Genomic DNA, 16,219 nt, shown 5'->3' with positions numbered 1-16,219 from the left:
ACATACTATGCCCATATTATAAAGCTTTATACAGTGTATACAGCACTCTCTTGCTATATATAATGCATCCAAAACTCCCTTACTGTAAAGATCCATTTAATATACACTGTACTTCCTCAATCGACAGATCTAATATTATGTATATAATCCTCATTCGCTATAAATATTTGCATAAGATGTACAGTACTCTCTCCGATAAAGATCCATATAATGAATATGATACTCTCACTATAAAGTATAATATATATAGTACTCCCGCAATATAAGCTCCATATAATGTACATAACAATGTACATATTACTCCAGGACTATAAAGCTATGCTTTGTTTTTGCCCATGGCAGTCTGTGACATGATTTTCTTGTTTCTCATGAATATGTATACACTTGCTTAGCCAATCACTGCAAGCCTGAATAAAATTTTCTCAGAAGCTTGATCCAACATAACCTTTCATGCTAACTGAGAGAGCCAAATCAGATTTTCTCTTCCAGACATACTCACTTATTGATCGATATTAGGTCACTTCCATTTATTATAAGAATTTTTTTTTCATTAGGTCAAATATGATGTATTTGTTCTCATGTATTCATGAGAAATGAAGAAATTTCATCTCAGGTGGTCACCAATGACAAGAGAAGAAATCAGAGTTTTATCCAAGGCATGCAATGATGAAAGGAAAAGAAATCAGACTTTTGTTCATGGCTTGCAATGATGAAAAGAGAAGGAAGCAGACTGTTCTTTTTGGCATGCAATGACAAAATGAGAAAAAAAATCAGACTTTTGTCCATGGCTTGCAATGAGGAAGAGAGACAAATGGACTCTTATGGCTTGCAATGATGAGAAAATATTAATCAGGAATCACCCATACAGTTATTTTTCAAACAAAGAAAACAGCAGATGCAGACAGAGGACATTAATTATTGCCTCAAACTTCCACTGATATATTATAAGTTAAAAGATTAATATATAGGCACAGATAGATAACTGTGAAATTTTGTATTTAAAACTTTCGTGTCACAGCTGGTTGTATGCTGCTATAAACATACTAAGTGGAACATCAGTCATGGAAAAAATACATGAAAGTTGTCTTAATACAAAGTTTGAGTGTCTACTTGTCATCCTTGAAACAATGATATCAGGGACATCATTTCAACTTGGGGGAGGGGGGCAAAACTTGATTGGAGGGGCAAAACTTGATTCATGATGGGGGGGCAAAACTTGATTCATAGTGGGGGGGCAAAACTTGATGAGCTTGTTAATTGTCATATATAGGCAACATCAATTTTACGTTTTACAGTACATGCAAATTCGGGGGGGGGGGAGGCAAAATGTCCCCCTGCACCCCCAAATGAAGTCCCTGAATGGTATGTATGGAAAGTACTTCCATCTTATATGACTATTTGTGGGAGCCACAGAATATAACATAGTGAAGTAGTCATCAATAACCATCTTCACTTGCTTACAAGGAAAGTCAAACTGCAATTAACAGAGATCTTGTTCTGCTGAAACATAACTGTCCAGCATGTCAGTGTCTATGTTGCTTGCTCTACCAATTACAGAAACTGGAAAATGGCAGATCTGGGTCTGTGCATTTGCAATAGGACTTGACTAAGTGAGTATATATTACATATAATTTCACATCTATGAAATAAAATGGGATCCAGAACCATACTTGTAACCTTACAACAGGAACAGTGTTATAATGAAGGGCTTTATAGAAAGGGAGTTTTTAATGTGTGTATGCATTTGAACAAAAAAAAATCTCCAAGAGATACATATCAGCTCTAAAACTGACAGGGGATTTGTTCCTTCCATTTCGGAATTTTTTTCAAATGTATCATACACAATAAATAAGAAAGTTCTAGAGTACATTCAGAGATATGGCCAAATTGTATAATCTAAAATAGGAACTTTCCTAGGGTTACCATATTTGAACATTCAAAACTATGGACACTCCAGAGGAGGGTGGGTGTATCTGTATCAGTATATGTTTAGAGATTGCTTGAAAGAAGGACATGTCTGGGAAAGAGAGGGTGTATGGCAACCAAGAGTTTTGCAGGAGGACACTGATCTCTAAAGGATTATCTCTTACAAATAAATTCACTGTGTATGTATTGTCTTGAAATTGTAGGGTGTGTTGCTTGCTGTCTTTAAGGTAGACTTTAATGGTGTGTTGCTTGTCATTTTCAAGGCAACTTGCAGGGTGTGTTGGTTGTCATCTTTAAGGCATCTTGTTGGGTGTGTTGGTTGTCATCGTCAAGCCATCTTTGGGTCATTTGCAGAATATGTTCATTCCCTTCTTTAAGGTAAAGTGTAGGGTTGTGTTGCTTGCCATTTTTAAGGTAGATTGTAGGGTTGTGTTGCTTGCCATTTTTAAGGTAGATTGTAGGGTTGTGTTGCTTGCCATTTTTAAGGTAGATTGTAGGGTTGTGTTGCTTGCCATTTTTAAGGTAGATTGTAGGGTTGTGTTGCTTGCCATTTTTAAGGTAGATTGTAGGGTTGTGTTGCTTGCCATTTTTAAGGTAGATTGTAGGGTTGTGTTGCTTGCCATTTTTAAGGTAGATTGTAGGGTTGTGTTGCTTGCCATTTTTAAGGTAGATTGTAGTGTGTGTTGCTTGCCATCTTTAAGATAGACTGTAGTGTGTGTTGCTTGCCATTTTTAAGGTAGATTATAGTGTGTGTTGCTTGCCATCTTTAAGATAGACTGTAGTGTGTGTTGGTTGCCATCTTCAAGGTAAATTGTAGAGTGTGTTGGTTGCCATCTTTAAGATAGACTGTAGTGTGTGTTGGTTGCCATCTTTAAGATAGATTGTAGTGTGTGTTGCTTGCCATCTTTAAGATAGATTGTAGTGTGTGTTGGTTGCCATCTTTAAGATAGACTGTAGTGTGTGTTGGTTGCCATCTTCAAGGTAAAGTGTAGGGTGTGTTGATTGCTATCTTCAAGGTAAAGTGTAGGGTTGTGTTGATTGCTATCTTCAAGGTAAATTGTAGAGTGTGTTGATTGCTATCTTCAAGGTAAAGTGTAGGGTTGTGTTGATTGCTATCTTCAAGGTAAATTGTAGAGTGTGTTGATTGCTATCTTCAAAGTAAATTGTAGGGTTGTGTTGATTGCTATCTTCAGGGTAAATTGTAGAGTGTGTTAACTGCTATCTTCCAGGTAAATTGTAGAGTGTGTTGACTGCTATCTTCAAGGTAAATTGTAGAGTGTGTTGATTGCTATCTTCAAGGTAAATTGTAGGGTTGTGTTGATTGCTATCTTCAAGGTAAATTGTAGAGTGTGTTGATTGCTATCTTCAAGGTAAAGTGTAGGGTTGTGTTGATTGCTATCTTCAAGGTAAATTGTAGAGTGTGTTGATTGCTATCTTCAAAGTAAATTGTAGGGTTGTGTTGATTGCTATCTTCAAGGTAAATTGTAGAGTGTGTTGATTGCTATCTTCAAGGTAAATTGTAGGGTTGTGTTGATTGCTATCTTCAAGGTAAATTGTAGGGTTGTGTTGATTGCTATCTTCAAGGTAAATTGTAGAGTGTGTTGACTGCTATCTTCAAGGTAAATTGCAGAGTGTGTTGACTGCTATCTTCAAGGTAAATTGTAGGGTTGTGTTGATTGCTATCTTCAGGGTAAATTGTAGAGTGTGTTAACTGCTATCTTCCAGGTAAATTGTAGAGTGTGTTGACTGCTATCTTCAAGGTAAATTGTAGAGTGTGTTGACTGCTATCTTCAAGGTAAATTGTAGGGTGTGTTACTTGCTATCTTTAAGGTTGATTGTAGAATGTGTTGGTTGCCATCTTCAAGGTATACTTTTGGGTGTATGGTTGCCATCTTCAGGTCAATTCCAGAGTATGTTCATTCCCTTCTTTAAGGTAAATTGTAGGGTTGTATTGCTTGCCATCTTTACGTTAGATTGTAGTGTGTGTTTCTTGCCATCTTTAAGATAGACTGTAGTGTGTGTTGGTTGCCATCTTTAAGATAGACTGTAGTGTGTGTTGGTTGCCATCTTCAAGGTAAATTGTAGAGTGTGTTGGTTGCCATCTTTAAGATTGACTGTAGTGTGTGTTGGTTGCCATCTTTAAGATAGACTGTAGGGTGTGTTGGTTGCCATCTTCAAGGTAAATTGTACAGTGTGCTGCTTGCCATCTTGAAGGTAATTTGTAGAGTGTGTTGATTGCTATCTTTAAGATAGACTGTAGTGTGTGCTGCTTGCCATCTTCAAGGTAAATTGTAGAGTGTGTTGATTGCTATCTTCAAGGCAAATTGAAGAGTGTGTTGGTTGCCATCTTTAAGATAGACTGTAGTAGTATGTGTTGGTTGCCATCTTCAAGGTAAATTGTACAGTGTGCTGCTTGCCATATTCAGTGAAAATTTTAGAGCGTGTTCCTTGCTATCTTCAAGGTAAATGTTAGGGTATGTTGCTTATCACCTTCAAGTTAATAACTGTTTTTCTATGTAAAAATGTGAGATTATGGCGGTAATATTGTGTATAAAAAAGAAAAATGTTTTAGATACTAGGTCCACAGATTTCAAGATTAAGTTCTTAACATTGCATTCTTGTTATCATTAAAATCATGTACTTACTTATCTTTCGTCAAATACATGATAATTTATAAACGTAGTAGAGGCATTATTCTATCTTGAAACACTTAATAGTAAATGAAGACTAATTTGATAGCCAATAACTAATTTTCTTTATATAAGCCAATAACTAATTTTCTTTATATAAGCCAATGACTAATTTTCTTTATATAAGCCAATAACTAATTTTCTTTATATAAGCCAATAACTAATTTTCTTTATATAAGCCAATGTCTAATTTTCTTTATATAAGCCAATGACTAATTTTCTTTATATAAGCCAATAACTAATTTTCTTTATATAAGCCAATGACTAATTTTCCTTATATAAGCCAATGACTAATTTTCCTTATATAAGCCAATGACTAATTTTCTTTATATAAGCCAATAACTAATTTTCTTTATATAAGCCAATAACTAATTTTCTTTATATAAGCCAATGACTAATTTTCTTTATATAAGCCAATAACTAATTTTCTTTATATAAGTCAATGACTAATTTTCCTTATATAAGCCAATGACTAATTTTCTTTATATAAGCCAATGACTAATTTTCCTTATATAAGCCAATGACTAATTTTCCTTATATAAGCCAATGACTAATTTTCTTTATATAAGCCAATGACTAATTTTCTTTATATAAGCCAATGACTAATTTTCTTTATATAAGCCAATGATTAATTTTCTTTATATAAGCCAATGACTAATTTTCTTTATATAAGCCAATGACTAATTTTCTTTATATAAGCCAATGATTAATTTTCTTTATATAAGCCAATGACTAAATTTCTTTATATACAATTTACTTTATTATGAGTATGGAGGACTGGAATAATCTAACTCATATATCTGAAGAACAATTTCATGACTTAAAAACATTTATTCATGTATGTATAACCTGAACTAATATATTTGCTGTGTACCTTGTACAAACCAGATTTTGAGGAGACACAGTTGTATTTTCATAGAAAAAGCAGCATCCTCTGACCTGTGCACAATGCAGCCACTGCAGCAATTGATTTAGTTTCAAGATTAAGTTCTTAACATTGCGTTCTTGTTATCATTAAAATAATGTACTTACTTATTATTTCATCAAATACATGATAATTTATAAACATGGTAGAATATCTTGTTCTCTGTGATGCGTTTCACTGACGGACTCCAGTCCAACATACCTTTCCGACCTCACCCATGTGTACACACCAGCAAGATACTTAGTCTCCTCTTCTGACAATCGTATACTCATTATTGCCACTATGAAAACAAAGTCATATGGACAGCGTTCTTTTGCATACCAGGGCCCATCAACGTGGAATGAATTGCCCACTGAATTTAGATACAAAGACGCAGTGAGAGTGCTCTTAAAACTCACTTATTTCGACTGCAAGAACAAAATTAAAGACCTAATAATGTTTCCAACCTTAAATATTTTCAGTATGTTTTTTTATGTTTTCTAATTTTATGGTGTTTGTTCTTGTAATCATATCATTATATATGTTTTTAATATTATAGGTGTTGTCTAATATTGTAAAGCGTTTAGAGCTTCTAAAGATTAGTCACTATACAAAGTCCTCATTATTATTATTATTATTATTATTATTATTATTATTTTATATATTGTTGTGTGACAAGACTTATCTCAGTCTAACATTTCCTCTCACACTGCAGCAATGATGTATATATTGTTGTGTGACCTCAGTCTAACATTTCCTCTCACACTGCAGCAATGATGTATATATTGTTGTGTGACAAGACTTATCTCAGTCTGACATTTCCTCTCACACTGCAGCAATGATGTATATATTGTTGTGTGACCTCAGTCTAACATTTCCTCTCACACTGCAGCAATGATGTATATATTGTTGTTTGACAAGACTTACCTCAGTCTGACATTTCCTCTCATGCTGCAGCAATGATGTATATATTGTTGTGTGACAAGACATACCTCAATCTGACATTTCCTCTCACACTGCAGCAATGATGTATATATTGTTGTGTGACCTCAGTCTAACATTTCCTCTCATACTGAGCTTTATTCTGGAGTTAAGGCAACCAAGGTGGAAGAGCCACAGACAAAATATATATGAAACGTATTCCAGTTTTGAAATCACCTGTGATAAACTCACTCTCAAGTCGATAATGAATGTGGATGTGTGGCCAAGGAATATATTGGTTAGAAATTACAGTCAGGATTGGTACTAAATCTGTTATTCTAATTTTACTTTAATGGACTTAACTATGCATAAAGGCAAATTTCATATTGCTTTCTATAACTGCCACTCTAAAACAATAATTATCCAAAATGTGAGAACTTTATGTGATGTATCTGTTCTACAAAAGTGTGGTTGTTTGAAAGTGTTATCAATCAACTGTCTTTTCTCTTTGTGTGTGTGTGTGTGAGAGAGAGAGAGAGAGAGAGAGAGAGAGAGAGAGAAGAAAAAAAGAACTGCTGTCAAAAAGAAAAAAAAAGAACTGCTATCTAGGGGAAATAACTGTTTTGAGAATTATATTATCAAACTAGTTGTGTCCCTTGAAACCGCTACGAAATCTAACCACTAAGAACCATGCTATTATTCTATAACAATCCAATCAGAACAGTCTTTACTAAAACCTAACATGACATAACATGACAATAAACTGATCCTGGGATGGAAATTAGTGATCCATATACTCTGGCTCTCCGTTTTAAAGATCCAAACGTGATGGGCGACATCCAGGCATGTAGAAATCAATTAGCAGAGGTAATATATAATATGATTTAGTTATGCTGTCTGTCAAATGACATAATATTTTGAATCTTCATGAAAGCAGTCCCTCAATACGTGTTTACCAGTACAATAGGGTACAAATTACAATCTGATTTGTAGGCGTACCATTATTAATCACGGGGCTTCATCGAATTACATAAATTAACAGGCGTCTGACGTTTTATCAATATAAAATAATACGACGAAATATGTCACAACACGAAATAATCTTATACATACTGTAAATGTATATTATATTTAAGCTTATTTCGTATTGTCAGAATGTCACAGATTTCGTAGTATTTTGACTTTTTGTGTTGCGAAAACGCCAAAATGCTGTGGTAAAATATTTTGTAAGTTTCCTCTTAGATTTAAATGTAACATTTACAAATGTTCAAATCTTATATTTTTCATTTTGCCCAGGTATGTTGAGTAGTTCAAAAATGTATTAAAGGAAACAAAACCCATAGTTCTGTAAACAAATAAAATGAAATAATGTGACAGTTTATATTGCATTGTAAATTTAATGGCGAAACAATTTTTAACAAATCACAGAAATTGTTCCATTGTATCAATTTCAAATGGCAATTTTACAAAGACTTTGCACAGTCACTGTTGGCTGAGAATATTTTCACTGCAACCAGTCTGACAGTTTTGGATTAAAATAAATATTATATGGTGTGAGAACAATTAGAGACTGGTCCATGAACGTATAACTTCCCAACAGAAAAGTTTTAGATTGTAACAGTAAAGAATTTTGTTTCAGTAGACATCACATAACATAAGCAAAGAAATATCACCTCCAAACATATGTTACTATAACTGAGCAGAAGTATGTTGACATGTCAAGTAAATGATTCAGAATCGAATTCCATGCCAGGCATTCTTTACTGTTTATTTTTTGTGTTTCGTTATCTTGAATTTCGAAAGAATTATGTTATTCAAATTTAACATACGCCAATATATTTTAAGTGCATGCTTTTCAAGAATTATATTACTCAGATTTACTGTGCGAATGTATACAAAACAACACAAAACTTAAATGGGAAAAAGCTGACATTACCTAAAAAATCTGCTATTTTGTGGTGGCAGCTGACAAAATAATTCTCCTTAGCAAAGTTGGGGCACCACAAAAAAGAACATTGTTTCTGGGTGCTTCAAACCCTCTTGTCATGTGTCCTGTCAAATCAGTACAGTCTCGTACATTTATATTGCTAATCTTGTTGACCTCACAATACTTTTAAGATAAAAATAATGATCATATGACCAAAACTATTGTGCTGTTTCTTTAAAAAGACGAAATTTATTTTCCTATTCTTTGTGTAAATAACCAATGTTATTTTTTTTCCTGCTGGATTTGTGATGTATCATTTAGTTTTATGCAAATTCATATAACATGAAATTGGTCAATACTACAATAATTAAACATCATATCATTGGCTGTTTCTTACTTTATTTGGTCAGTATGCCCTTAATTGCAAACAATAATAGTGAGATCATCGGACCATCAATTTGCAAAACCTGTTTGTCAGTTTAAGAACTTTGTTGTCATTTTCCAATTTACTGAATTTAATATCATTTAAGAACACAAAATGAAATTCTGATTTTAAATAACTTTATGATATTTTGTTACATCGAAGTGCTATTCATTATATATGTGTTAATATAATAAATTCTCTATTCAGAAATCAAGATTGAATGGATTTTGTCTGTGCTTTAAATGAAAGCTCATTGATATTTGCAAACTTTCAAAAGGTTAAAATGAAAATAAAATAAGTTGATTTACTGTTTAGAGGTTTTACGCACAAGATAAAAATTAAACGAGAGCACTAAAGTACATTTTAATATTATATTAATGATACACAGTATTTCGAAACAAAATAAGTTATTTGCACAAGAAGCTATTCATATCCATGGTTCAGTGTATAAACATTACTTTTTTATAGTGTTGAAAGTTGGCTATTTACTGGCTTGAGTTTTGAAAAGTTTCAAAACATTTCTCAGAGTTAAAAATTCCCAAAATAACTTAATGTTTCTTTAATTGTAAACATTGAAAAGATTGGTGGGGGGGTAAAAAAATTAAATTTGATAGCTCATATCTATTTTGTTCTGATTTCGGCTATAAATTTACAAAGTATTGGGGTACCACTCCAGTGGCCTAAGTGGTTAGAACATCCATCTCAGATGTGGGAGGTCATGGGTTTGAAATTGCGGCTGAGTCATACCAAAGACTTATAAAAATGGTACTAACAGCTGCCTTGCTTGGTACTCAGTATAAAGAGGTTAGCATTATAACTGGTTGGCCTGGTGTCAGGAGAATGTATGTGACTTTGTGGGACATGATGCCACAGTGCTAGACATCACTATAAACTGCCACACTGCAGACATCATAGCAATATGATTCCAAATGTTAAAGCTACATTAAAAATCCAAACTAAAAAGAACTGAAACTCAACCATTTACATTCTCTTACTCTGTTTTCAAAACCAGTTATAGCTAATAAAATAAAGTTATTTTGTGTTTTTAATAATATTTTACTTAGTCCAGATCAGCAATGGTCTGAATGAGCTATGGTCCAAATCAGCCAACACTCCTTAGTGTGCAAGGTTTTAACAGCAATCTTATGTTTAGGCTCTTAAAAAAAGTAAAAAGAAAAGAGTGAAGACAACAAGCTTTGTAAAATTTAATAAATAATTTATTTCACTTGAAAGTCAAGGTAAAAATGAGGAAAAAAACTTAGGTTCTATGAATCAAATCCAAAAATAATCCAAGAATTAAATAATAGAAGTCCTAGTAATAAAAAGTCCTGATAAAACTGAGTTTGAATCCTGATGAAATCCAAAATGGAAGGCAATGACATATTCTGTGGTCAATGTCATACTGATTTGTCAACATTTCTTTGTTGAAATACAGAAAATAATATTCCAGTGTTTGAATTCTGTGTAAATTTCGATAACTGTCCTTGTCCAAGAATTAATATAGAATTCAAGTATTTCCAAGGAAAAATAATGTCTTAGAATCCAAATAAAAAATAAAATAAAAATTCAACTCAAACTGGTCACAACAGAAGACCTTTAAGTGACAATGGCCTAAAGCCCGACTGCCCAAATTCTCTATAGAGAACAGTTATACACTAATATGAGATGCAAAACAGATTCCCTTATGAGGGTCATATGATCACCCTTCTAGAACAACATAGAAGCTTTTCACATACCTAACATCACATACTCCCGGTATGGCCTCAATTTCACTTTATGAATCTTACACTGAGAAAGTTTTTTTTTTTAAAGTTGTTTATTTTAACTCTTACTGATTATGAATCAAGGTCAGGAACTAGGTCAGCATTATATATAAAGTTTCTAATATTAGTTGTTTATGAAAAACAGTCAGGTCAAATAGAACTGGATGGATTTTCTGGAAATGTCAAATCCAGTAAAAAAAATTTACATTACAATATCATGTAAAAAAAATGTTAAAACTAACAAACAAACAAATTAAATCAAATATAAATAAAATAAAATATGCATAACAGTAGGAGTCAATAAACATGGTAATTGTAACAAAACATATTTTGTAATCAGCCCCTCACCTGTGGTAATATTGATTTTCAGGTTGGGACTGATATCACCTATTCATTAAAAGCTGCAATTATTTGCAGCTAATTTTGGCTGTACACATTAGTGTACATTATATACACTTATCAGTATTTCTCATGGCTATGGAGCTACTATCAGCTGAAGGGTTCTTTTGGTGACATGTACATTATATTTCCCAAGCAAATCTAATGTTAGGTGACTTGTAAATCCATGTGATTTGGCTGTTACCAATTACCAGTATGTGTCTAAAGTGTATCCAGGATTGTTCGTGAATGATTTGCATGCAACAAAATTGCACATGTCAATGAACAAGTGACATCAGACCCACATATTGTCCATCAGTATCAACACAGATTTGGGGGATGGGTTGATTTATCAGACTACATGGGTATTAACATGAATGAAATACAAAAAGTTAATATCAGACAAAATGTTTGGTTTTGTCCAAACTCTACTGGAAAGTGTTGCCTTTGAAATGGACTTGACCTCAGTTTACACATGGCTGTGGAATGTACCTTCTGCAGCTTTTTGATCCACGTAATCCATCAACCTAAGAGTTGTTCCTGATATTTATGTCATAAATGGTCTTATCTTGGATTCCTGGAAATTCTTTTCAGCCAGTAGAGCATCGATCTCTTCAGAGCAGGATTGAAACATGGAAGAGGTTGGAATATATTTGTGTAGGCAACTTGGCCATCATTCCTCTAGTTTATGATTCAGCACTGAATGTGTTTCATTGATTAGCTCTTGGGACTATTTATCTTGATCTGCTTTTTATCTACATGATATGTTATTCGCCTATAGATATCATTCTTATTCTAAATTTCAATATTTCAAGATTGCCTTTTTATGTACATCATATGCTATTCACCTATAGATATCATTCTTATTCTAAATTTCACTATTTCCAGATTGCCTTTTTATGTGTAGACACAAACCCTAAGGATATGGCACCTCTCTTCCCACATATAATCAAACTGCTTGCTCATTCTGACTTTGTAATTAAAAAGACAGCTTGTATGTTTTTGGTACAGTTGTCTGGGAGCCAGTCAGAACTACCACTTCTTGCCATCAACACTCTGTTACAAGATTGTCAGGGAAGTAACCCAATGATCCGTGGCCTTGCACTCAGGACTCTTTGTTCCATTCACCATGAAGCATACCAAGACCACTGTTTAAAAGCTGTTGAAAATGGACTTCAGGACAAAAGTTCATATGTCCGCAGAACTGCAGTGATGTGTTCTATTGCATTACATAAATTTTGTGAGACATCATCATTAGCAGAATCAGGAATAATTGACAGGCTGTATTCTCTAATACGTGATTCTGATCCAGTTGTAGTCATCAATTGTCTTCTTGCATTGGACGAAATTCTATCATCGGAACGAGGAGTGGTGTTAAACAAAAATATGGTTAACTATCTTTTGAATAGAATATCAACTTTCACTGCATGGGGAACAGCCTATCTATTAAATCTGTTAAAAAAGTACCAGCCAAAGAATGAGGAGGAGATATTTGATATGATGAATATATTGGATCCATACCTCCAACACAACAGTTGTTTTCTTTCCACAAGTGCTTTGGAACTATTTCTTCATCTAGTGCAGTCATTGCCTCATCTGTTTTGTGAGATATTCAAACGATGGACAGAAACTATCATAGTTGTACTTGGCTCAGGGAATGTAGAACTTATTTCCATCCTTTTGGACTACATGCAGAAATTTGCCAAGGAAGGAAAAGATGTATTTTCAGGTCATTACAAGTCTTTCTTTTGCTGCTTCAAAGATCCGTTATATCTTAAAAAGCAGAAGATTAATTTTCTTCCACATCTGTTGACTGAGGACAATATGACTCCAATATTGGATGAGATAGGCATGTATTGCTCAGACACCAGTATGGAGATATCTCTTAATGCTATACTGGCGTTGGGTAAGATTGTACAGGTCTTCCCAAATGCAGGAGGCAGCTGCTTAAAGAAATTTGATGAACTGTTGAAGTGTGGGACAAACCATGTGATATCCAACACACTCCAAGTTTTGGAAACTTTGGAACTGAGGGATTTTCCTAATTTTGATGAGGTTGTGGGCAGAATTGGATCTGTTGGTCAGATTATTCAGACTTCAGCAGGAAAATGTTCGCTACTCAGTTTGATTGGCAAGTATGGCATTCACGTGGAAGAAAGTCCCTACATTCTGGAGAAAATAATAGAAACTTTTGAAGAAGAAGATACAGTAGTAAGAATACAGTTGCTAATAACAACTATAAAATTGTTTGTTCAGAGACCCGCAGAATGCCAAGGATTGCTGGGAAGCCTGTTGGAGAAATGTTGGAATGATGAGGACAAGGACATTCAGGCGCAAGCTTTATACTATTATCGCCTACTTCAAAATGATGTGGAGGTCTTAAAGAATGCGTGTCATGAGTAAACAATTTTTCAAGAGTAATATTTCTTGATTTTCTTACGATAACAGGATTTATGATATTCTTGCATAGCTTTCATCATGTACGAAATTACAAAATGAGTTGATCTGCTTACAGCAAATGACATCTGTTGTACAGTAGGCAGAAAGTGATATAGATAGTTCCCGAATGACGTCATCATCCGCCATATTTGTGGTCATTTGGCAGATTGACCATTTATATGGTGTTTGGAAGTTGAAATAAATTCACTGAATCTGTAGATACTTTTACGAAATTTACATGCATAAACAGAACGCAAATCAGACTTTCTGTTAGTATCTATATTTTTGATTTATAAGTTGACCTTGCTTCAGTGTGCCTTGTTAAAAACTGTACATTTTGGTAATCGCATATATGAGAAACTGCCAGATTGCCCGTTTTCCAGTTGGGCAGAATATCATCTGCTACTGACCTTATCGGGAAGCATCTTTTGAGCATTCTACAGAATGATATGCTTATCATGCTGCAACAAATCTATACAACACGACTGTATTGCAGGTTTACTGAGGCACATACTATGCCGTAATGTCGGATGTGTGCACTAGCTTGGTTTTGTTGGTGTAGACATGCCAGTGCTACATTATGCTGTGACATGTGTTATTAATATTTCATTTGTATTGTTATGTATATCTGTATTTTGTAAACAACATAATACATAGCTAATATTTCTTTATGATTATGGATTAAATAGATCGTTATTATTGGAGGTAAATATGTTTATTTGATTATAAGTCTAGGACATTAGTTTTTCATGTGGAAATTCTTAAACTTGTTGACACTTTTGAATCTTTATTTAAGGAGACTGACCTACATCCTGATTCTATATTTGTGTCTTAGCTTTTGATATCAATCTTGTTTACTTGAAAAATTATTCATTCCTACATTAACTTCCTAAGTGGAACCAGTCTTATTGTTTTGTTCAGTTTTTAACCCAGGTAGTGATGAGTTGTTTTCACATGACATGCACTGACATGTTGAATTGTTTGTAAATGCCCTACCTGTCTGTGCTGAATTTTTTTGCGAGTTGATAGAGTTTATCTTAACACCAGTATTACTGCTTTCTAACCAGTAATATTAAACAGAATGATATGAAATTTATTCAGATTACACTGGGATGGTTCCTTATCTTGTACATTTATTTTTCAGTCAGATCTTATTAAACAAACTTTTTATGGTTGCTACATTTATTGTTGCCATAGCAACTAAAATCATGAATTTTAAGAAATTAGTGACTATTTTATAAATTCATCTATATGTCATTTTTTGGGGAATATTTTACTTTCAATATATATATATATATATATATATATATATATATATATATATATATATATATATATATATATATATATGTCCTCTCTAGTTACATAGCATGTTACTGATTTCATTACCTCCAGGCTTGGGGTCCCGAGTGGCCAAGTGGTCTAAAGCGCTCGCTGTTATGGATCACTGCCATCTCACCTCTATCTGCATGGGTTCGAGTCTCGAGCTTGGCCAATGTGGGTATGTGAGAAAGCTTGCCAGTAGATTCTCGTGGGTTGGTGGTTCTTTCTGGGTTTTCCCAGGTTCTTCCTCCACCATTAATACTGGCTGCCATGTATAGTCTATCTCGTGCTGAAAAATGGTGTTAAACCCTATAACAACAACATCAACAAGAATCTCCAGGCTAAATACAAATAATCCATCCAACAAGAAATACTATATACCGGTAGTATTCTACGAACTTCATGTGAGTAAATGTTAAACTTTTTTTGCCACTAGAAGGAATTAGTGAACTGTTATGAATTGGTTGAAGTATTATGTAATACTTTCCTATCCTTATATCTATAACAAAAATTTCAAAATGTTCATTGCAACAACAGTGCTCTTACAAGTCGATATGTTGGTGGTCCATTGGATCTATAGGTATTTAACACATACTTTTAAAAAAATCGAAAACTTTTTGATAATGAAGCATGATAATGTGACCTTCATATGTATGCTTTGGAAGGAACATTGTTGGATACTTAACAAAAAATAATAACAATTGAAACAGTAAAAGATTTTAATGTGCAAAATGTTCATTGTCAGTAGAGAAATATTTGACATAAACAATAACCTATAAAACCAACAGCATGAAAAAAAATTGGAAAAGAAATTATTAACATAAGTGATGATATACGCAGGAAAATACATTGCATATTTAATATGACTGTATTGACATGACAATCAATTAGTAAGTGCTCATTAATACTTCTTGGACTAAATGATAAATTTGGAATTATAGTGAATTCATACAAGAACATTTTGGATTTTATGGATTATATTACTGTGATGTATCAAAAGACTTAACACATCACCACATTCCAGGCTGTTGGCACATTAGCATATTCAAGACTACATGCTAATCAGCACATTCAGTATTGGATTTTTTGGGGGGAACTCGTATAAATTTGGACTTGTGATAGAACTTTTCGGACTATGTACGATTTAATTCACAATATTTTAAGTTTGTTTTAAATTTTCACTTTTCGCTGTCATTTCAGGATAAATAAATTATTTTTTAATTTTACAAAACTTTTTGGTTTTTACTCTTTTCTTGTCCTAAGTTTTGACCATAGATGCATAACACATATGTGCTCCAGCTTGGTATTGTAGGTGTTGTTAGGTCAATGCTGCATTGTGCTATGGGATAAGTGCACCTGGTTGTTTTTTTAGGTGTACATCTAAATGAGATTTATTCTATGGGATGTATACTGTTATGTATATTTGATATAATTTAATCATTTGTTTGTTTTTAAATATTTTTAATTGTATTACATACTGTTGTATTGTCTAGAATAGAGTTCAGTTCTGACTGGGTTTTTTGT

At 33.4% G+C, this 16,219-nt stretch overlaps 1 protein-coding gene across 2 annotated transcripts; it reads left to right on the top strand.

The window, feature by feature from the left end:
• The first annotated feature begins 7,024 nt into the window (after window positions 1–7,024).
• LOC149786532 (AP-4 complex subunit beta-1-like) lies at window positions 7,025–14,499 on the top strand. Of its 2 annotated transcripts, none has more exons than XM_089977036.1 (2): window positions 7,025–7,308; window positions 11,945–14,499. In XM_089977036.1, the coding sequence occupies exons 1-2, from the start codon at window positions 7,216–7,218 to the stop codon at window positions 13,334–13,336; spliced, it is 1,485 nt and encodes a 494-aa protein (XP_089833162.1). In that variant the 5' UTR covers window positions 7,025–7,215; the 3' UTR covers window positions 13,337–14,499. The 2 variants fall into 2 exon arrangements, with proteins under 2 accessions (XP_089833162.1, XP_089833161.1); XM_089977035.1 differs by having other exon boundaries at window positions 11,822–14,499.
• The last annotated feature ends 1,720 nt before the right edge of the window (window positions 14,500–16,219 follow it).

The sequence above is a fragment of the Sinohyriopsis cumingii genome, chromosome 12, assembly GCF_028554795.1.
Source record: "Sinohyriopsis cumingii isolate HCF-2022 chromosome 12, ASM2855479v2, whole genome shotgun sequence".
NCBI lineage: Eukaryota > Metazoa > Mollusca > Bivalvia > Unionida > Unionidae > Sinohyriopsis > Sinohyriopsis cumingii.
Note: the sequence above shows the minus strand (reverse complement) of the source record. Positions and strands in the feature narration are given on the sequence as shown.